This window comes from Lithobates pipiens, unplaced genomic scaffold, assembly GCF_037356315.1.
Source record: "Lithobates pipiens isolate NorthernLeopardFrog02 unplaced genomic scaffold, aLitPip1_a1.2 Scaffold_22, whole genome shotgun sequence".
Taxonomy (NCBI): domain Eukaryota; kingdom Metazoa; phylum Chordata; class Amphibia; order Anura; family Ranidae; genus Lithobates; species Lithobates pipiens.
The window spans coordinates 33,952,999-33,976,354 of record NW_027507784.1 but is presented as its reverse complement, the minus strand read 5'-3'; the positions used below and the strand labels follow the sequence as shown (position 1 = coordinate 33,976,354).

The 23,356-nt window shown below is 41.3% G+C and overlaps 2 protein-coding genes across 2 annotated transcripts; both read right to left on the bottom strand.

The window, feature by feature from the left end:
• Positions 1-2,885: 2,885 nt before the first annotated feature.
• Positions 2,886-23,144, bottom strand: LOC143923539 (interferon-induced very large GTPase 1-like). The gene is made up of 6 exons (XM_077447296.1): positions 23,034-23,144; positions 20,163-20,534; positions 18,899-18,988; positions 11,591-11,638; positions 8,889-8,921; positions 2,886-5,097 (listed from the first exon to the last, which is right to left on the bottom strand). Exons 3-6 carry the CDS (start codon positions 18,936-18,938, stop codon positions 3,341-3,343), a joined length of 1,878 nt encoding a protein of 625 aa, XP_077303422.1. The 5' UTR covers positions 18,939-18,988; positions 20,163-20,534; positions 23,034-23,144; the 3' UTR covers positions 2,886-3,340.
• LOC143923538 (putative ribosome biogenesis protein RLP24) lies at positions 6,200-6,913 on the bottom strand. Its single transcript, XM_077447295.1, has one exon. It carries the CDS (start codon positions 6,846-6,848, stop codon positions 6,357-6,359), a length of 492 nt encoding a protein of 163 aa, XP_077303421.1. The 5' UTR covers positions 6,849-6,913; the 3' UTR covers positions 6,200-6,356.
• Positions 23,145-23,356: the final 212 nt, after the last annotated feature.

The window sequence follows — 23,356 nt, the reverse complement described above, 5'->3', positions numbered from 1 at the left end:
ATGTTGTGAGACTATGTGTGCACAGCTAGTAAGTATTTTGTGGTTGAAAATATATCCTGGAGGTTTTTAAGATTCGCCTGCCATTAAAGTCAATGGGGTCTGCTGCAAACTTTGCGGTTCATGAACTTTTGGCCACGTTCGTGGTTCCTTTTACTAGAGGTGACGGGTATCACGAGGTCAAGCAATCACATCAAGTCACATATTCATATGAAGATTTTTAAGTCACATTTATGGACTTCCTTTAGATATTAACTATATTTTTTTTCACCATATTTTTGCACTTTTATTGTAGCACTCTCCATATCTTTTGGTCTTGTATATTCCTCAGTTTTGCTTGATCTATGCAAGTTTTATTTATTTGCAATATTTAGCAATCTTTTTGGTTTATATGCAATTTTATATGTGATTTATGCAAGTTTTTTTGCAGTATTTAGCATTTTTTTTGTTTTATATGTGATTTATGGTAACATTGTTCACATTATATGGTGACTAATGGCAATTTTTTGTAATTTGTGCCCAATAAGAAAGAGTCCGTCGGACAATTCGATCGTGTGTGGGCTCCATCGGACCTTTGTTTGCCAAAAATCTGGTGAACTTTAGAAATAGAACATGTTTTAAATTTTCCTGGATAGTGTCCGCCCTGTACTGTGCAGGCGCAGCACTTGTGCAGTACAGAGGAGAAGGAGACTCCAAAAGTCTCCAAAGAAGAACGGCGCCTGCGCACTGAGTCCAGGTTGAAGCCCCACCATCCAAGTGGACATAGGGTAGCACATAGTAACAAGGCCCCTCGCGGGCTCACTTCGTTCGCCACGCTTCGGGCACGACCCCGCTTCACTCGGCTATTTTTTATTCTAACTCTATGTCCACTTGGATGGTGGGGCTTGAACCTGGACTCACAGCACAGCGCCGTTCATCTTTGGAGACTTTCAGAATCTCCTTGTTCTCCGTACTGCGCAAACACAGTACAGGGCGGACACTATCCGATGGGGGACACTATTCGACACATCACCGGCACAGATACAAAAGATACATTTTTGTATCTCCCTGAATGTTGATTTGCAGAGGTTTATTGGCGAGTTATAGGGCATGAGTGGAAGACATGCATCTGACAGTGTTTCAGAGGAGCATCAGGCTGTGATGAGTACTTCCAGTGAAGTGGAGGCCCCCTTAAATGTCTCAGCCTCTCAAGCTGCTGTGAATGAGTTCCTGCATATCTCTGATAAAGGAAATGTCCCTACAAAGGTCTTATATATTGATCTGGAGTGTATTGAAATTACAAGTATGCTAGTGGAACTGTTTGGACTGGTGAAAGCACATTTCTTGTATAACTGGGTGCCTCCATTACAATCGGATGTGGTGGTGCTGCGTGGTACCAATGGATAGAGCCAGGTAGTACAAGCTATGACAGTTAACACTAATCACCAGTATAACTGGTTGGTACGGTGCTTTCTAATACTGTGGCAAGTAATCTCCCAGTTTCCTGTGAGGGTGCTTCCGTATACGGTTCAGAAGGCGCTCTGGGGGGCTACTGGAGACATCAGAGGTCTCTCCGCCTGATGCAGTGATGGACATGTCTGCTAGTGTGGTCCAAGGTGCGGCTGAGCAGGGTTTAGTAACTGGCGTGGATACTGCCTCACCCGCTAGACTTCCTAAGAAGGAAGGGCCAGATGTGGACACGGCAAAAGCAGAGATTCTGTCTGCCACCTGCAGAGAGGTACAAGTTGGGTTACTACTAGCTACCACTAAGGCTACTGCCGAAACGCGTCAGTATATTGTTTTATTGTCACTCTGATGTACCAATAAACGACACTTCAAGGATTACAGTTTGCCGTCTATTCTTATTACTGTTGCATTGGAGTGTGTTGGGACAATTCGAGCCTCGGCACCCGTGAGTGGACCTGGTGTATGGATTGAGTTGTCACTGCAGAGAGCGCTGTTACCTTTTTTCTTTTCCATCCAGGGCATGTCTGGAAATGCACCCAGAAAAAAAGATTGGGCCTACACAGCGAACAGCTGGCACAGAGGTGCCCCAGTCAAGGATTCAGGCTGGTGTGTTCCGCCGCCTTCGGGTTTGCAACAAAAGGGGGGGGATATATGTGACAGTAGGAAATGCTGTCACTGTAAAATTGATAGTTTGGGGGAACATAGATGTGGACAAGAGAAGTCTGCTTTTTCTTTTTCTTTTTTTCAGCTTTCTCCAGGTTTTGGTATTCTGGCATGTGGCTCTGTAGTTTGGAGATTCCATAGTGTCTTGAGTGGGATGGGATCTCCAACCCTGTGTCCAGACTTTGTAGATGACCATCAGGATGTGTGCTCAGGTGAGCACAGCCCTTATAATGAGGGTAGGGGAAGACCTCAATGCTCCCTGTTGGAGACTGCTCCACACCCAGAGAGACAGGAGGTCTCCAGAAGTCAGAGGGGCTGCAGGAGGCAGTGAAACGGCTTGAGGACTAAGGCCAGAGCGGAGCTGTGGGCGCTAAAGTGAAGCCGCCCACATTGAGGAAGCCTGTGGTCTGTGTGACCAGGATAAAGATCAGAGTAGCTGCTAAATAGAGCCAGGGGGGCTAGCATTTTATGTTGTATGTATTTGCTGGAGAAGAACCCCTGTGTGGGAAACCTGTATGTTATAGACTTTTTTTTGTTTTTGCCTTTTTAATAAAAATGGGCTACCATGCCCTAAAATATAGTTCCTGACTGGCTTGAATCACTGACAAAAGCATCTACCATGAGAGCTAATGCCCCCCCCCCCCCCCATGTTACACCAGCCCTACCTGATTGCAGTATCTCTATAAAGAGCTTTGTTGCTGACCTTTACCTTCTACAGTTCTGTAGATACTGAGACGGTCGGTATTAGTGCAGTTGATAAAATCCACCAACACAGATACTGAACTGAAGTTCTGTTTTATTACAATTTATTCTACAGTACAGTAAGACCAATCATCAGAGTTCCAGAGTTTTCATTACCCATCACACCTTTATATGTAAAATATCTTCAGCAAAGATGAACTTCTGTGTGCCGAACACATGAAGAGATTTTCAAGAATTCTCTGTTATTCCCGTATTTATTATAAATTCAAACTCTGCAACTTTGGTAGGAAAGCAATAAGTCCTTTTATAGCAGCAGGCAGGTGATGAGGATTCTTAGAAATCCTGCCTATAAACTTGGTACTGTTGCTTTGGTTGCAGGAAGAAAAGAAAAAAAAATAACCTTTTTGAAATTTGCAAGAAAATTGTTCGGCTACAGACTGATCAGAAAAGTACATTTTCAGCTAAATTGAATTATTTGCAATTACATATTTGGGCAAGACATTATAATTTGTTAATTTTGTTTTTTTAATACTTAGAATATTTTCTTTATGCTTTGCAGAGCTTTTTTTTGTGTGATGGATCTCCAGTCAAATGGTATCATTGCTGGTATTGCTTTGAATTCTTCTGCAAACTGCTCATTAAACCTCACAAAAATATATTTCCAGTAATCTGAGGACTCGATGCTGGGATCTGGTTGGATGACCCAATCTGGATAAATGGTACGATAATCTCTGTATGGGTGTGGTTTGTATTCTGTGTCTGAATTTCGAAATGTGCCATTGGATACAACAGATGTACTACATATATCAGTGGGTAAAATTTGAAAATTAATACATTTGCATCTCCGCAGTCCTTGCGGTCTGTGGATAGTAGCAAAGTGCTCCTTGTGTTCCTCACCTCCGGCCTCACAGGGGACACCACAGAATGGACATTGCTTCCCACAGCCACCAACGGTAATGAACAATACATCCTGAGGCTTCACCGTCACCCTGGAGAGTACAGACTTTATATCCATAGATTGCAGCTCTGATAAGACTTCTGTTTCTGTATCTCGGAGGAAGAACTGAATGTCAGATGAAAATTGTCCAACATCAGCCGTGTTCTGGAAAGTGACAGCTTGTATGTCATTCTGTGGGATCTCTAATTCTTCCTTTAGTATCTCACATACACTTTTCAGAAAATCTGAGACTGATAAACTTTTACCAGAGTTGTCCCTATTAAGAGCTCCTCTTATCTTTGTGTCCAGTGAAGAGAGAAGATCTTCTTGGAATGGTTTTAGAAATTGGGGCTTTACATAAGTCTCAGTGTAATTCAATATCCAGTCTTTTGTATATTCCTCATATGACTGTATATACTTTACATAGTTCTGGAAGGACCTTTCTTCCAGCAGCTCCTTCAGTAATCGCTCTTGAAAGAATGTTCTACTGCTGAATATCTTGTCTGAACTTTCTATCTCATCCACTATTTTCTGCCCAAGATGGCGGAATACATGATCCATCATTGCTGGTTTTAGGCATCGCTCACAGAAGGCTTTTGCTTTATTCAGACAAATGTCTTTCCCTTGAGACATCTCCATAAATGTTTCTAAATATCCAGGCTTTAGTTTCTCCAAATGCAGTGTTTTATCGTTCTCTTTAATGAATTTCTCATGCATCTTCTGAAACTCTCTGGAAGCTTTTCCAAGAATGTGAAGCTTCATATCCAGTTCAAACCATGTGGACAAATGAAGATTTATGGACTCCTCAGAAATCTCTGTTGTGATCATATGAAGTAATTCCAGGCAGTAGTTGTCACAATAGTCCTCTCCAGTTCCCACCTTCTCTCTGATATATTTGCTACAATTATCTATAATAGAATGAGCAAAAGCATTTATGTTGTCTAAAAACTCATTTCTGTGCCCAAAAACGAAATATGAGGTTTGCGTCATAATGGACTGTCTACTCTTAATATATTTCTCATCCATCTTGAAATAAGGTTGTGTGACATTTGCCAAGTCCTTCACACCCAGTAAGTGTTGATTTACATTTGATCCTTTATTGCTCATGTCATTCATTAGAGGATGTAACATAGATCTACTGACATTGTGTGTTTTTAATTTCTCTATCTGTAGATCTCTCAGTGTTTCCTCCCACATCTCCTCAAATTCTCTCTTTAATTCGGCATCACTTGGCTTCTGATTCTTCTCCTGACACCTCCTCAGGAGATCTGTGATGTTTTCTTCAATCCGGATTTGATAATTGCTCTGCATATTCTTCACCTTTCCTTTCTGAATATCCGATGTATGAGGATCTGTAAGAAAATAAATATAACATTTTACAATATATTTCGACATTACCAGTCAGGCTACAAATGAAATGTTCATATACAGGAAAATATAACACAGCCAAAGGTGTAACTACATCTAATGCAGGCGCTGTAGAGCCGGAGACAGAAAAGGCCATCCGGCTCTGTATCTCGGCGGCGCTATTTTTAAACTTAAAACCTGCAAAAGAAACTGACAAGGCTGCAAATGACATGCAAGGCTGTAAATGACTAACAAGGCTGCAATGCAAGGCTGCAAATGACACTGATTAGGCTGCATTGATGGGCATTCAAATTAAATTTTTTGTCCTTAAACTTCCCTCCTAAAAGTTTTTTTCTTTAAAATTCCCTCCTAAACTTGGGGTGCGTGTTATACACTGGCGCGTGTTATACGCCGATAAATATGGTATGTACATTTCAGGGATTTTAACACACTTTGTTGCATAGTGAATGAATGAATAACTTGTATAGTGCTACATATGCAAACTAAATCGCCTCAAGAAGAGATGAGACTTGAGCTTCTTCCTAAAGGCCAGATGGTTTTCCTCCAAGCGGATGTCTGTGGGTAGAGCGTTCCATAGCCGCGGTTCTTGGACTGCGCACCTTCATTTGCCTTTTAATTTATAACGGGTCTTGGGGATGTGGAGGAGGTTCTAGTTAGTTGACCGGAGAGGGCGACCTGGGGTATAGTGTATTATTTCATCCTACCTTTTTGTTATTCTGGAGAAATACTGTAGCTGTGTGTGTGTCCCTATGTGTTGGGTGAATATGTATAGGAGTGGTTTTATAATTATCAATCAGCTGCTGCACCTGCAGGGCTTTGAGGAAAGTGGTAGGGCCTGCATCCCTTTAGATGTGATTTCCCACTTGGAATATTTCACCAAAAATTCTATTTTTGTTGCAGGGGATGCTCAAAATCAAATTTGTATCTTAGAGCAGACTTCTGGGAAAATCAGTAAGCCAATCACACAAGTGGGAAGTGACGTACCTGGGGGTTATTCTGTACTTCATATGTGTACAGAACACCTCCAGGCAGCCATATTGCATTTTACAGAGCATTACAGCACCACAGATTGAAAAGGAAAGGTCATTTTTTTTTTTTCCAGAGTAAATAAAAATTTATTTTGCAGACCAAACACACACAGTCTTGCTTCATAAATGCAGTTTGGACTGTTCTGAAATGCTGTACAAGTGCCAAATAGAAGCACACTGCAGTGACAATATAAATATAAGGTTTATATCCACGTCTATGATGATTCCGCCATATCCACATCCTCCTGTAATTTCTGAACCATTTTGTCTTCCAATTTTTTGGCTTTTCCAGCATGAGGAGCCCGGATAAGATGTATGTTTTGTTTGACTTCTTTGATGTCCTGGGCTTTCTCTAATTCTTTGCCCTTTTTCAACCTGTTCATGATAAACTGTGCTTGCCGCTTCCGCTTGATCTCTTCTACCCTCTTCATTGCATCAACAGTCTTGCTCCACAACTCCCTCTGGTACTTGACAGGTTCGTTTCTTCTTTTTTCAAATTCAAATGCATTATCCACCGTCAACTCTTTACCAGCTGCCTTTCTGAAGGCTTTTGTCCATCTGATCTTTCTGGGATTTCTCTTCTTCTTGAAGTTTTTGTGACATTTTGACCGGCAGAATCGAAACGCCTTACAGTCGTTCCTCACAAACATCATGCCGTGTCCCGGGTAGATGGGCGCCGAGCAGAAGTAACACTTCTCGACCCTCATCTCGGCGGCTCAGCCCAGGGCCCCTCCGCTGTGTAGCCGTAGAAAAAAGGAAAGGTCATTTTTAACAACATTTAATTACAATATGAATAATATATGCTATTTTATTTATTTATTTTATTTTTTGCTAATTTTTATTTCCATGAAAATTTAGTTGCCTTATTTCCTGTGCTGGTCATAAAGTATTGTATTTGGCTACTAGTTATCACTAAGTCGCATAGGAAAGACTAATCTTGGGCAACGCTGCAGCGTGATCCGGCACTAACAGACAGCAATGATGGGCACTGAGAGGCGGCACTGAGAGGCACTGACACCCTGCACTGATTGACATCACTTGTTGGCACTCTTGGGGCTACATTGATGATCAGTTCCCTGATAATCAGTGTAGATGTCCCCTGTGTGGATTTGATAGTTATTGGCTCTCCTCTCGCACTGTCACCGCGAGGAGAAGAATGCCAATAACCAGCAAATCCTGTGTACACTGTGATCAGCTGTGACTGGACACAGCTGATCACATGGTAAAGAGCTGCTGTGATTGGCTCTTAACCCCGAGTTTTGGGGTTAATTGTTCTAAATTATGGTTTTGGCATCAGTTTGGCTGGGCTGTGCTAATGTTCTGCTTGGTCATAGGTGTGGTTAGCACCTGTGAGAGGCATTAGAATGCAGTCTGGTTGGACGCATTGGGTACCAATCTCTCTCTCTGAGCCAATCAGTGGGGGTGTTTGTATCACTGTGTATTCTGGGACAGGGTACTTAAGGTGCTAAAGTCACGTTGTTCGGGGTTCCGGTCCAGAAGTTGTTTCTGACTCCATGGTCCTGGTCCTCCTGACCAGCCCCCAGAGGCCATCATGGCCTGGGATGCGGATCCATCCGTTTCCGAGCCTCGGAACTGGCTAGTCCGAGGCACAGTAACTGGAAGGAGAATTCTAAAATGTTCCAGTGCCTCTCGGGTTTTGGAGAGGCCCAGCAACTCTACATGCGATCAGGGGAGGACTCTTCAGAAGAGGGCCATGTACGATGCTGGCTGTTCGGTAAGAGCTTGGATGCTGAGCTGCAAGGACATTAAGTTGAATCCGCATTTCCTATGGTATCGCCGGACCGGCTGCAAGATTCTGGTACAGTAAGAAAGTTCCTACTTCTAAGATTTTCCATCAAGGGCAGCAGTTCCTTAATCTGCCAAAGCTACACCTGACCTGTCTTTTTAATTAAAGGGGTCATGGTGAGTTGGTGAGTAGGCTACCTGCTATTATTCACCGCTATTATCTTCAATACAAGTGGTGACGGTTTAATGAATCTACTCACTTCAGAGCAAAATGTTCTTCAATTATATGGACTTTTTTCAATTGTATTTATTGGTTTGTGTGTAGAAAAGCAATGTATGTCTATTATTGTATAAATAGTATGGTTTTGATAGCACTAGAGCACTTTATGTTCACTTAGATTGGTATAGCGCCCCTTTTTATATACCACTCACATATGACAGAGGAGATATCCTGGAAGGGAACACCTCCTCTTTCCCTTTTCAAAAGGTTCCTCTTCCTAATAATATTATTTTTTTCCTCTCTAACCAGCTGTAGCTATGTTGGGGGAGTTTGGTATCCAATAGGTTGGCTGCCTGAAGCCCATAGCAGAGACTGATTAGTCCTCCATGGTCTCTAACCGGGCTAAAGAAACGGCACAGTGCCACCTTCAGGTAAGAGAATATACTTGCCTCTTCACCTGCTTACACAGATCCTTAGTGAATAGAGAAGAACCAAAGAGGTAAGAGCAAGCACAGCAACACTTTCTTTTGTCTCTCTCCCTTAATTTCTACTATATGATAAATGTGTATCCTAGGTTCGGTATTAATACTTAGTAGTGCACTGAACCTAATATAAATCCCTCACATAGCTCTAGCTCTCCTTGCAAGGATTCAGAAATCATGCTCCAAACCAATGTGGCTCCAATTATTCTGCAGTGTGTAGAAGTGATTGAAACATTAAAAATAAAAAATAAAAATAAATTAAAAATAACTCCACAAATTGGATTTAATCATGTACTGACCTTGATCTTCTGTTTGGGTTGACTTTTCCTCACCTGGTTGGAAACATTGTTAAATGTTAGTATACAAATAAGAAAGTAATACAATTTCAGAAATGCAATTATACATGCAGTCTAGTTGTTGGCCTGTTGATTTAGATATATCTTGTTCATGGAATGCTGCAGAGACATTTAATGATTCCTTCTTACTCAAAGTATAACAAAGTACAGAAATGGAAGACTTCTACAGTCTGGTCTATGATCAGAAGGTTCTCTCTGGGAAAGATAAAATAAAATAAACCTGGACACAACTATTCTATAGCCTTGGCAGATTTATGGTAGACTTATGGCAGACTTGCGGTAGAAGTGTAGAGTATAATATATAATGTCCTCACTCTCCTACAAATAGAAACCATCCATACTAGTCAGCGATGACTGCAGTCTCTGCCTGGGAATGTACGATTTTGTACATAACAGCACGTGGAGAATACTGATGTAGCGGCCATAACCCTTTGTAGGGCGGCCTTGACTTATTGGGCTTACCGGTTACCTCCTCTTGGCTTGTTCTTCCACGTCTAGGGGTTCCCAGGATTGATACCCAACAACTTGGATGCTGACACCAATAAAGTCCTTTTTGAAAGGTTTTATTTTGCAGGGGTAACATCCAACAACACAGTCTCGTATGGGAACAGAGGGCAAGGGTGAAGAACTCAGGCACCTTGAACAGCAGACATAACAAAGTCTCTAGTACCACCCAGAGAGTAGCCACATGCAGCTGGGCGCTTCAAGGCTGAACAAATCCCTAGCCAGAGATTATGGCAGTCAGCACTTTAATTCAGAACTTGTAAAATCTCTGACCTTGAACAAGTTTTAACTGAAAGTAATCAGGAACCTTTTTCCTCAGTACCTGGAACGTTCTCTGTCTCCTTGATAGTACTGGGAAAAGCGTGGATTCGTCAATGTCCTTCCCAACTCAGTAACCAGGCACTTCTCAGGATGTCACTTGTTGGCCTTCCTCTGAAGAGTCCTCCCCCGGTCACTTTCACGAGCTGTGGTGCACCTCGAACCAGCCGGTTCCAAGACTCGGGAACAGACGGATCCCTACCCCAGACCAGAAGGGTCTATTGGGGCTAACCAACAGAAGCATGTTGCGGGGTGTCGAAAACCCCGTGACCGGCACCTCTCGCGGGGCTACCCCGGTCCAGGAAACAAGAACAGACCACTCGGGCCTCACAAACTCCTACTCAACACGTCACTCCCTCATCTTAAGTACCCTTCCCCAGACTCCTCAGCGGGGCCTGGCACACCCACTGATTAGTTCTGAGGAAGCTGATAGCCAAACCGTCCAACCAGGCCTGGTTCTGGCTTGTCATGTGCACCTCATCGTACACATGACCAAGCAGAACTCTAACATAGCCCAGCCAAACTGATGTCAAAGTTAACCTACATAATTAACCCTCAGAACCCCACTACTGTTCTGAGGCAAAAAACTAAATTTACACGTGAATGACACTTTGTCCAAAATGTCATCTGCTACACTGATACTTAGTTTGTATATCTTTGAATCTTAATGAAGGAATCATTTATTAGGTCAAAAAATAAATAAATCAACAATTTTAATTGTCAATGCACCTTTGCAGGTAAATGCCTTTAAAATTACTTTTACCCCCCCCCCCCCCCTCCACCGGCTTAGAGTTGTGGCAGCCTTAACTTTTTATGTCAATATTTTCCAAAGTTACTAAGGTAAACAAAAAAGGTAGAAAGTTGGATAAAGGAAACCTTTTCTGAGAGGAATATAAAGGCTGTTGACGAATTCTCCCTATAGGAAGAAACCTATGGTGGGCTCTCAGCCAAACGTGCCAGCAGGGGAACCCAAAAGAAGAGGATGGCGGCTGCTCTCTACAAAACCATTGCACAGAGGAGGTAAGTATAACATGTTTGTTATTTTAAAGGGGTTGTGAGGGTGAAAAACCACCTGTGCTGTAGCTGCCCCCCAGAGCCCCTCTTTTACTTACCTGAACCAGGTCGTTCCAGCGACGGGGACAAGCACACCAGCTCCAACCTGTGTCTCTCATGTCCTCATTAGATAGATTGATAGCAGCAGGAGCTATGGGCTCCCTGGTTGAAAAAAGCTGCCTTAAAGAATATGTAAACTCAGCACTTCATATTCCTGGTACAGCAGGCACATATCAGGAATATGAAGTGTTGAGTTTACATATTCTTTAAGGCAGCCTTTTTCAACCATCTGGGTTCTTCGGGGGTGCTATGGCAAAATGCCTAAAAAATTATCCCAAATTTCCCCAAAATTGGGCCAGTGGGTGGATTGAGTATGGGTTTTTTTTTTTGTTCCACAAAGCCACATGTTTTTATTGTGCAGCATTACAACCTTGGGCTTTTTGTGGGCCACTGGCATTCCAATAGCCAATAATTTCATCCATTGATAAGGAGCACAGTGGACACCTAAACAGCATTCCTGTTTTCTCCTTCCTTGTTTATATTGTAAAAATAAATCACCTCTAATGTTGGGTGTCTTGTGTGTGAATGCTGCTGATGTAAACCTATTTATGTAAGTAATTATGCAAGTATATATATATTTTTTTTTTTCATTTTAAAATAGGATGACTTGAGATTGTGTATACATTTTAAAGTGTGCCGTGACTGAAAAAAGGTTGAGAAACACAAGACAGCAATACCAATAAGATAACTTTATGAGTCCAGATACTTACAACAGACCAGATCTGTCTGAGTTGTTTTTTCCTCCTTGCTTTCTTTCCCTACATAAAAAGAAAACATACTTCTTCAATTGTATGCTCATAGGAATATATTTGCATATTTTATAAATGAAAATGATGTTATACATATTGGGTTTCTAACATCAGCACACTGTAGCCAATCAAGTGGAGTGATTTAAGGTGGTGTCAGTAGTGCTGCTCATTAGGGGTGGAGATCAGGGGTGGGGCCATATATTGTTTCTTTAGGGGTGTGGTTCTGTAGTGACAAGCCTGCGGGGTATTAAGTTATATAGTTAGACCATCTGCTAAATAAACAGTGCTGATTTGGTCTCACGGTCACTCAGAGGGCACCATAGTCATCAGTCATGGCACACCGTCAGATGTGATAATATCTGGGTAGCACACTGGGGCAATTTATGGGCAACACAATGGCAATCATGTTCTTGGCCTATAACATTAGTCTATTTTTGTATTGTTTACTATTCCTTAAGGAGGAGTCCGCCTGCCCCTTTAAATATCAAAAGTCAGCAGCTACACATACTGTACCTGTCCAGGAGTCCAGCGATTAGGACATCTTCTTATTGGCTGGGCGGGTGCTGCCGCGGCCATTGCTACTAAGGGAACCCCACAGTGTAGCCATTTTGGCTTCACGGCCTGGCCCCTACTGTGCATGGGCGAAGCGCACTGTTCTCTTTCACAGGCCGGCAGAAGAGGAGGGAGGAGGAGGGGACTGAGATGCTGACGTAGATCGCCGTGGCCCGGTCTCCCAGAAGTGGGACAGGATACCTGTCAAAGACAGACCTCCGCTCCCTCCTCCCCCCTGAAAGGTGCCAAAAGTGGCACCGGAGGGGGAGGAGGAATCAGATGAGTGGAAATTTCATTTTTCTGTTGGGAAGTCAGCACCTGCAAGCAACCTAACAATCAGGGACTCATCTCCACCAGGCACATTCAGCTGTCAGCCAGGGATTCCCGACTGATTCCCAACTGACAGGTAAACATACATAGATAGTGTTAAAAAAAAAAAATATTTGGTGTTTCTGGAAATGCAGTGTGCTTTTCACTTCCTATAAACTGAAAAGACAGCAAAGACCATCTCATTGAGATGAAAAATGCATACATGCTTAAAGCTCAGCCTGTTTAACCACTGTGGCTCCCTCCATAGATACAATAGAAAAGGGAGTCTAGCCACCCAGGGACAGAAAATTTTATTTGCAGGATTGATAGGTAAAAATAAATGGGGGGGGGGGGGGGAAGAAAACAAATGAAGCCACCACGTCTAAGAATTAGCAATATAGCTGTGGTGCTACACCTTTTTTGTATTTGGATTTTTGATATGCTTCAATGGTAAATGCTCTGATGTTACACATGATTTTTACATTTAGAGCTTAAGCTGATTGGCAAATGCAGCAAATGCAGCAAATGCAGCTTGCGTTCATGCAAACTCTATTACCCATAGACAACTAGTTTTTTTTTTTTGATCAGCCAGTGATACAGGCATTAACCCGAGCGCTTTTCTGCTTGAAGCTTGCAGCTCTAAAACGCTCAACAAGCCAAATCCCATTCTTTTTAATGGCCCCTGTTCACATATGAGCATTCTGACGCCTAAAGCAAAACACCTGAAGCTCAAAAAAGTACGCACCTTAACAAAACATGCAAATCAGTGTGCACATAAAAAATATACCCATCAGCATGCCCCTTACAAAAAAAGCCCAGCATTGTGCAAATTACAAATATACCCATCAGCATGCCCCTTACAAAAAAAGCCCAGCCTTGTGCAAATGACAAATACACCCATCACCATGCCCCTTACAAAAATGCCCAGCATTTTGCAAATTACCAATATAAATTATAATACAAATTACCAATATACCAATATATGTGCCCACATACCTCAACTGCAGGAGGGCACAACAGAAACTGCCTCAAGGAGTCGGAGAGCCAGGACCCGGGAAAACGGAACCGCGGGCAGCATGGGGGGCGGAGCGCGCACGTGACGTCACACCCCCTACTGCCTGTGAGCGTGCGTGAGCGAGCGTGTCTTCAGCTCCGAGACGCCAGGAGCAGGGGGCGGGCGCATGCGTACAGCGTCACTGGTCCCAGCAAACCAGTGATTGCTGTGTTTTTATATTTGCGGGCGGCATAGCGGTCCGGGCGGAAGCCCCGCTCGGTCCGGACTCGGACCGCGGGCCGCCATTTGATGACGGTCGTCCTAGATCAATTTCCCAAGCAAGAGCTTAGGCAGGTTTACTAATGGATTGGGAAACCAATTGTGAAGTGTAAATAAGAAAAATAATGCCTGGGGAATGTGGGTTTAATTTGCATATGTTTTCAAAAGGTGTTAAGAGGGTCGGACATGTTATGGAAGAAGGAGAGAGAAGGGTATTTATAAAAGCTGTAATTAGAATTAAGCGTAAAGATGCCAATATTTCGAAAGAAGAGATTGTGTTTTGATCCCTTCTAATGATAAGAGGTCATGTATACATTTAAAGTTATCACGCCACCATATAAAGTTTGCAGAATCCTCCATGGCTGGAAAGAACATAGGGTTGTTAAAAATCCTAGATAAGGGAAGATGTGGAGATATAAGATGAGTAGAGTTATTAAAACGGTCCCAGCAAGAGAGAGAATGGCGTAGAGTAGGATTGTCTATAAAGGGGAGTTTGGGAGGGAGGAAGCGAAATTAAACTATAGTAGATCGGGATTGGTGAACATTGAATAATAGTAAGAAAAGTCCAGATAGGAAGTTCTGAAACTGCATGAAGTAATGTAAGAGGTGCAACTTGAGCAGACATATAATATTTGGAGATGTCGGGGATACTAAGGCCACCAGCATGTTTATTTCTGTATAATATTTGGGTTGGAATGTGAGGTTTTGTGGAACCCAAAATTAATTTGATTATCTTTCTTTGTTCAATTTTGAGAATATGGGTTGGGATGGGTAATACTCTTAAGTAATAAAGTCGTTTTGGAAGGTATGACATTTTTTTTAGCATGTATACGGCCAAACAAAGATTGATAATCCATCCAAGCAGTTAACAATTTAGATAAATCTTTGAAGAAAGTTGGGTAATTGGCAGAAAAAATATAATCTAAAGAAGGAGAAATGTGGATACCTAAATAAGGCATAGTGGAGGACCACGAAAATTTTTAATTATTTTGGATTCTAGTGAGGCAGAGGGAGGTAAGAGAGATATTTAGGGCTTTCGATTTATTTTCGTTAACAGAGAGGCCGGAGATAAGTGCAAATTTATTTAGTAGATGAAAAAGATTTGGTAAAGTGATGTGAGGAGAAGTGATAAGAAGAAGAATGTCATCAGCAAAAAGAAGAGTCTTGTGATGAATATTAGTGATTTCAAGTCCTTTAATATATAAATTGGATAGAGAATAAAGGCCAACCTTGCCTAAAAGGTGTAGATGAAAAAACAGTGTATTTGATTGAAGCAATGGAATTAGTACACAGGCCATTTATCCAAGTTAGAAAGTTATCTCAAAAACTCAATTTACGAAGCACAAAAAAATAAATATGGCCAATATAAGGAATCAAATGCTTTTCATATGTCAAGTGATAGAAACAGAGTCAAGAGATCTCATTTTTGTAATATGAATCAATTGTAAAGCTTTACAAATGTTGTCACCGGCTCGTCTCTTTGGCACAAAGCCTACATTTTGGATAAGTTCGCTCCAAGACAACATTGATCCTATTAGCTAAGATTTTGGCCAAAATGTTGATGTCATTCATTAAAAGAGAAATGGGACGGTATTTAGACCAAGAGTGTAAATCTTGATGAGGTTTGGGGAGCATAACAATTGAAGCTTTCAAAGTTTCTGGGGAGAAAGTATGACCTTTGTGCAGGAAATTGAAGGAAGATAGAAGATGGGATGCAATGGTGTCTGAGAATTTTTTCTAAAATAGTGATGTATATCCATCAGGGACAGGTCTCTTATTAGATTTAAGAGAATTTTTAATAGTTGTGATTTCAGAATCAAGTGTTTTTTTTCTATTTTATAGGAAGAATAGGTAGATTAATTTGACGAAAGAATTGTACAGCAGTGTCAATAAAAAATGCAGATGTGTTATAGAGTTGTGAAAGGTTGTGAAAGGTGTGAGCGAAATTCTTTAAGGATCTCAATAGGGTTATTAGGGAGTTTATTTTTAGAATTGAGAAGAGAAATAGAGTGAGAGTTTTTATATAAAAAACGAAGACGTTTCGCAAGCATAGTGGTGGGTATATTACTGGGCATAAAAACGTTGGTTAGTCCATCAAGTTGTTTTTCAGCCTCATCGGTAAGGCAAAAGGCAAAAAGGTTCTTCAGTTCTAATTTTAACAAGGGTGACGCAGTTTTGTTTTGAGGGATTTGATTTATCTAAGTTAGTTACGGGTTCTAGGTGTTGCTCCAAGTCAATTTTGTGTTCATTTTTTCCTGGTAGAAGAAATTTGTATAATATGTCCCCTTAATACAGATTAATAGGCTTCCCAAATGACAAGTGGTGAAGAGACAGAGTCTGTTTTTGGATATGTATTCAGAAAAAATAGATTTACGTTTGTCCAGAAATGATGGATAAAACAGAATCATATAAAGTGGTGTTGCACACAAAAAAATAATTAAAATTCCAAAAATAAATAATAAAAAATTGAATTTTTTTTAAATGCCTGTTGCTAGGGGGTCCCTCGTTGTCTGCCTCCTTCAGTGCCTGGGCTGGTGACATCACTTTCCCTCAGCGCAGGAAGGGCTCAGCTCTGCCCCCTCCCTCCTGTCAGTCATCTGGCCCACAGTTACAATGCCGGTGCTGCCGAGCGGAGGGGTGATGAGCGGGGACCTCGATTTCCCCCCCTCCCCCCGCATTGCTGGACCCTGGGACAGGTAAGTGTCCAATTATTAAAAGTCAGCAGCTGCAGTATTTGTAGCTGCTGACTTTTAATTTTTTTTTTTTTTTATGGAAACTACTCTTTAAAGACCAAGAAGGAATGTGTGAGTTGGTATGAAAAGAATTACAATAAATTATCATGGGATCGTGATCTGACCATGGTAAGGATAAAATCTTAGCCAAGGATACAGAAGAAAGGAGAGGGTGAGAAATCCAAATATGATCGATGTGTGGTTATGAGAGCTAGAAAAACATGTACTGTATATTCTCTAAGAGTGGGGTTTAATGAATGCCAAGCATCAACGTAGCGAGCATTGGAAAAAAGTTTTCAAAAGCAAATAGGATTATGATCAGAAATTAATGATCTAATAAGGAAATTGTTACTAAGTTGAAGTCTCCACATAAAGTGGAGACTCCAGAAATAAAGTGTCTTTAGAATGGGTAAAGTTTAAATCTAGGATATGTGTAAAAAAGAGGATTTGATTTAGATTAGGGGCATAGTAACAAAGTACAGTCATTTCTGAGCCCCACGCTAAACCTTATAGAAGCAGATAACAACCTTGAGGGTCTGAAATTATTTTTTTTGCAAACAAAATTGTTAAGTTTATGAACACTAATCAAAAGCTCCCCTGTGTTTAGTAAGAGCAGAAACCAAAAAGGTAGAGGGGTATGAGGGGTGAAAGAAATTTGAATGATCACAAAGCCAGTATTTATTACCAGGAAGTTCACTTTAAATTTTTTTAATAAAATACATAAATGTACTTTTTTTATACTTAGCACCTGGTTGAATTGGCTGTCACAATTAGACTTATTGGGCACTTCAGAATTGGCACATTTTGGCTGAACATCATGTTAATTTACTAGGAGTGATGATGCTGCGTGGCTTATCAGCTCATGGATTCATTGGATTATTCTTTTTTATGGTACTGTAACTAGCAACGTTTACTTGAACTCATTGCTGAAATCTGTCATACCACATATTCAAGAAGACTTTGGAGATGAGGACTTTTATTTCCAACAGGATGGGGTGTGCCCACACTACTATTGTGATGAAAGGGCCTAGTTGATGAGAATCTGCCAAACAGATGGACTGGGTGAAGAGGTTCAGTAGAATCTTCTCCACGTTCACCAGACCTCATGCCACTATACTTTTTCTTACGGAGATTTCTAAAAGATAAAGTTTATGCTTCAAAACTGGAAATGGTTGACGAAATAAGAGTAGCCATTAAATGAAAATGTGTCCACATCGCAAACAAAATGATTCCCAATCTTTGTAATTCTATTGCTTTGTGTTATCAGCAATGCCTGGACCAGAATGCTCATCAGTTTGAGAACAGGACCCAAGAATAAAAAAAATAATTTTATAATAATATTATTTTATTTTTAAATTTGGAAGTGAACTGTATGGTAATAAATAATGACTTTATATTCATTCAATTGTGTATACATTTTTGGGACACCCTATATATCTTTTTTGAGTATAACTTAAATATGTTTATCGCTCTTTGATCAATATGTTTTTATTTTGTGGCAGAATAACCAAACATGTTTATAGGGCCCCTGTACTTGCCAGCCTCTCCAACAGTCCGAAGAAGTCTCCAGGTTTTATTTATGTACAGTATATCTCTCAGTTTTAGATGTCCGGTAATGGAGATGTAAGCTGAGCCTAGGACGGTTGAGCAGTCGGCTTCTAACATGCACTTTATTTCTGATTGCTAACTATTTGGACAATCAATCTCCAACCTCTTCCCTTAACATGTTACATACAGGTGCCCGTAGACAATGTAGTGTGCCACTCAGGTTCCCCATAATTAAACTCCAAGGGGCAGAGAAAAATGCATTGGGGGCATGGCATGGTGGGAGCCCAGACTGAGGTTGTCATTCTCATCATCACACACTCACATGGATGTGTGGCATTGGGGATTCCTTCCTTTCTCTCTTATGTTACTTACAGGATTTGTGTATTTTATATGAAGTCCTTGAACTTGCATGAAAAGATCCATATCCCACTACAGTATTTTTTTTTCTTTGCATTGGTACATATATCTATGCTTTTTTGAGAGTATTTTGCCTATTAGCCCTATAAATGGGCAGAATATAACAAGATCTGCCCCCTATAGGCTTTAATTGGATTTGCCTCTAGGTTAAGGTTCCCAAATTTTAAACAAGATTTGTGAACCCTTGGTGACCTAAACCTGGACAGATTGGCCCACTGCTGCCCAACGATATAAACCTTCCTGGTGGACGTCCAGATTTGTTATGGGTTTGTGCTATGGAATAAAAACCCGTGTCCTTGGAAAAACTACTGCCGAAAAATAAGCTGTAGACTTATCATAAAACATGAATAGCTATGCATAAGACATGCATAGCTATTCATGTTTTATGATAAGACGCAAGACGCTGGTCATCCAACATGAGATTTAAATGTGACATACCTGATGAAAGGAGGAGATAAATCACCCGATACAATAACATTGTCACATTGTTTTGCACAGATGGAAGTTTTGCAAAGGTCGGACGTTGTACTAAAAAGAGAAAGATGTCATTACCATGAATGCCAACCCAAAAAAACTGAAAACATTTTTGTTGAAGTCTATATTGAGCTAAAAAAAAAAAAAGTTTTGGTTAGATAGAATTATAACTCTGTTTTTTTACTGCTGTTGAGAATCCATTAGAACAATCCCCCCCCTCACTTCCTGTCCTGGAGACAATGTTTTATCAGACAGGAAGTTATTGGAACATTTATAACAGGGACACAGACAGAAATAAAAATCTGAGAGGGCCTTCCTCTACACTACTAAAAGAAAAAAAGCATCTTTATACATTTTTTTTTATTTCTTCTCGCTTCCTGTGTGGTAAAACAGAAAATTAGAGTATATCTTTCTAATGGAGCCCCCCTCATAGCAGTTTCACATGGATATACAGCGCTTGTTCACAAACATTGGTTGTGAACAAGCAAGGTATATCCCTGTGAAACGCGTCAACTATCCGTACTCTGCATATATGACTGACATCTGACATGTGGCAATAAAAGACTTCTTTTTCAAGCATTTGATGATCTGGTGTGCAACCAATTTCTTCTTCCTCTCAGGGCAGTTTCTTACAGAAGAGATAGTAGATGTCTCTTTTTACAAACAAGCCTGCTTACATTTTTTACAGGAGGACTTTAGTTCCACTTTAAATTTTAAAAATGCATTTACAAAAGTGTCATGACTGGGGCAGATGGGTGTGACAAAGTGTGGACTGGGGAGCTGACATCAGATAGTGAGCTATTGGCTCCCCAGTTCACACTTTGTCACACCCATCTGCCCCAGTCATGACACTTTTGTGAGTGCATTTTTATTTTATTTAATACAGTTACACAGTTTTTTTTTAACGCCACACTATGGAGTGCTTGATGAAACCTCCCCCAGCTTTTTATTGCTGTGTTCCCTTTGGGGAGATTCTCTATCTGACCTTATTACCATTGTCACTGAGACTGCAAGGTGATGGGAAATCCAAAATCCAATTAAAACCTGATGGTCCAGGTCCTGGTGACCTCACTTCCTGTGTGGTCACCAGGACTGGAAATGAAGGAAATCTTCCCCTGGGGTGAAATGGAGACCAACCAATGAGATGTCTGCTCTGGGTACACAAGTTTCCTGTATGTGATAACCAGGTGAATGTAATTTACTATGTTTTATGTTATCATGTACTTACTTTTGTCTAAGTCTTTACGGAGGTTTTTCCCACTTGTCTCTCATCAATGTGATACAGAACATCAAGTGTGAGTTTACAGCCATAAGAGTCTCCATAAAAATCCCGGATGATATCAACAATCTTATCAACTTCTGCATTTTCCAGACGACCTCTTGGGATTTTGCTATAGTCTTCCTGAATGTCAACTTCAGTCAGTTTTCCTTTGAACCTTTACAGCCGATCTCTTTCGAGCTCCTCTAGAGCATTTATGAGGACATCCCTCACCGTTCTCTGCATAGTTGTCTTCTACTCCAGCTCCGCAATAAGTATCCAAGCTTCTCATTGGTCATACATGCTGGAGATCTGATTCTTCAGTGTCCAAACATTGTACCCCTAATACAAAAAAAAATATTAAAACATATTTCTGCACACACATTAGTCATATTGTCCCATTCACATTGTTCATTTGCTGCAAAGTGACAGTGTAATGTAATTGAAATAAGTGGCATGTTATGTAAGCTCAGCACCTCATCCCAGTCAAGGTCAAATATCAGAAAAATAGAAAAAGATGGGTGCTAAGCCTCAGAAAAAACACACATATAAGATTCTTAAAATTACATCTTTTTAATTAGCAAAAAAAAGACAATAAGTCCATAAAAACAATAGATGAATATGAGATGTTTATAATATCAACCACCCCATACACCTTTTTTTTTTATGTGTTTTTCTGGATATTTTTTTTCCATAAAGTTTTTATTGTAGAAATAAACGACAATAACAGAAACCAAACAGGAGACATGTGAGTGCGGACGCAGCCACTGTCGAAGAAGAGTAAATGTAGACATAGCAATGTATAAAGAGATATCTCAGGGTATACATTTTAAGGCAAAAACATTCATGGTTGACTTTATAGGTCAGGTAGTATAGTTTACACTTTTTTTTATTATTATTGTTGTGCATATTTAGTGTTGGGCTTTTTAAGATCCCTAGATGAATGGTATTGGCGTCAATGTTATGTGCCTTATCTGGTACGGCAATGTATTCTGTTTCTAGTGACCTTATATATGAGTATCTGGATCAGGGTGCCTGGGGATACCCAAGTGGTGTGGGGTGGGGGGTAGCAAGTAGGGGTGCAACGGATCAAAAAACTCCCAGATCGGATCGTTCCTCGGATCAGAGTCACGGATCGGATCATTTTTCGGATCAGCAAATAATCCTTGAATTTGCAAAACCTGTGAAAATTCCACCACCATAGAGTCCCCACTGTAATATCCACGTCATCTCCCCCACTGTAATATCCACGTCATCTCCCCCACTGTAATATCCACGTCATCTCCCCCACTGTAATATCCACGTCATCTCCCCCACTGTAATATCCACGTCATCTCCCCCACTGTAATATTGTCTGAGCATGGATGGGTATGGCTGGGTATCACCGAGTATGGCTGAGTATTACCGAGTATTGCAGGGTATAGCTGGGTATGGCAGGGTATTACCAAGTATTGCAAGGTATGGCTGGGTAATGCAGAGTATTGGCAGGGTATTGCAGAGTATTGACATGGTATGGCAGAGTATTGACACGGTATGGCAGAGTATTGGCAGGGTATTGCAGAGTATTGACAGGGTATTGCAGAGTATTGACAGGGTATTGCAGAGTATTGGCAGGGTATTGCAGAGTATTGACAGGGTATCGCAGAGTATTGACAGGGTATCGCAGGGTATTGACAGGGTATTGCAGGGTATTGACAGGGTATTGCAGAGTATTGGCAGGGTATTGGCAGGGTATTGGCAGGGTATTGGCAGGGTACTTTGATTTTTATATGGATAGATTTCTGATATCTGTTACTATTAGATATGGGAGCTGCATTGTACACCAGTGCTGGGAATTGTGGTGCTGAATGTTTACTATGTTCTAAGTTTGTATGTGTCTTTTTTTTTTTTTTTTCTGTGTGGAAAACCTTTAATAAAAAGCATTTACAAAAAAATAAAAAAATAAACCCTACTCACCATTCATTTCAGTGCGAATTTTCACACTGGGGCGGTGCGCTTGTGGCACGCCCTGAAAAGTCCTGCAAGCAGCATCTTTGGGGTGGGGCGGGGGCAGTGTATACAGCGCTCCAAAACGCCCCCTGCCCATTGAAATGAATGGGCGGCACTGCCGGAGCGCCTGCTAAGCGCTTTGGCAGCCCCGCAACATGGGTGCTTTTAACCCTTTTTTCGGATGCTAGCTGGGGGGGGTTAAAAGCGCCCCACTATCGGCCGCTAAAATTAAGTTAAAGAACCAGTAAAACTAGGGGGCGCTTTACCGCTAACGTGGAGCTGTTACAGTGTGAAAGTAGTCCACAGCCGCGTGCACGCGATCGGAATTCTCGTCTGAAAAGCCTTGGATGTTTTTTTCCGACAGAATTCCGCTCAAGCTTGTGTTGCCTACACGCGGTCACACCAAATTGCGACCGTCGAGAACGCAGTGACGTACAACACTTAGACCCATGAAAATGAAGTTCAATGCTTTCGAGCATGCGTCTAATTGTTTCCGAGCATGCGTTGGAAATTTTGCCACAGACGATCGGAATTTCCGATACAGAAACGTTTTCCGTCTGAAAAATTGAGAACCTGCTCTCAGTCTTTTGCTGGCCGAAATTTCAGCCAGCAAAATTCCGATGGAGCATACACACGGTCGCATTTTCCGACGAAAGGCTCTCATCGGTCTTTTGCTGGCCGAAATTCTGACCATGTGTACGCGGCATTACTATATCCAAAATGGAAAAAAAATAAATAAATGTTGCCTATAGTTCTACTGTAAGCATGAAGTGTAATAGATCTCTGGAAGGGCCAGTGGATGAGTAAAGCAGAATATAGAAGAAAATGCTGACAGTAAAAATAAAGACTTACAGAGTTTAGAGCAGCGATGTCCTCTGGATGGGTCTCATGGCGGAGGGCGAGCCGTTGTTTGTGCGGCTAAAAAGGTACATGAAGTCTGCAGCTGCCCGTCCCTTCTGGTAGTGATATTCTGCAGCAAGTGCTGCATAAAAGCCGGTCTAACTTGCTCTGCTCAGTTCTCATGTTCACTGATAGTGATGAGGAAGACAATGGAGGCATCCCAGGGCTCCTTTGGATGTAGGACTCCAGGGCCTCATGTACACGGGTGTATGAATGTATCCTGCGTTTCTTCTTCCAGAAGTTTTCATAAAATAAAGCTCTAATGTACTTAACAG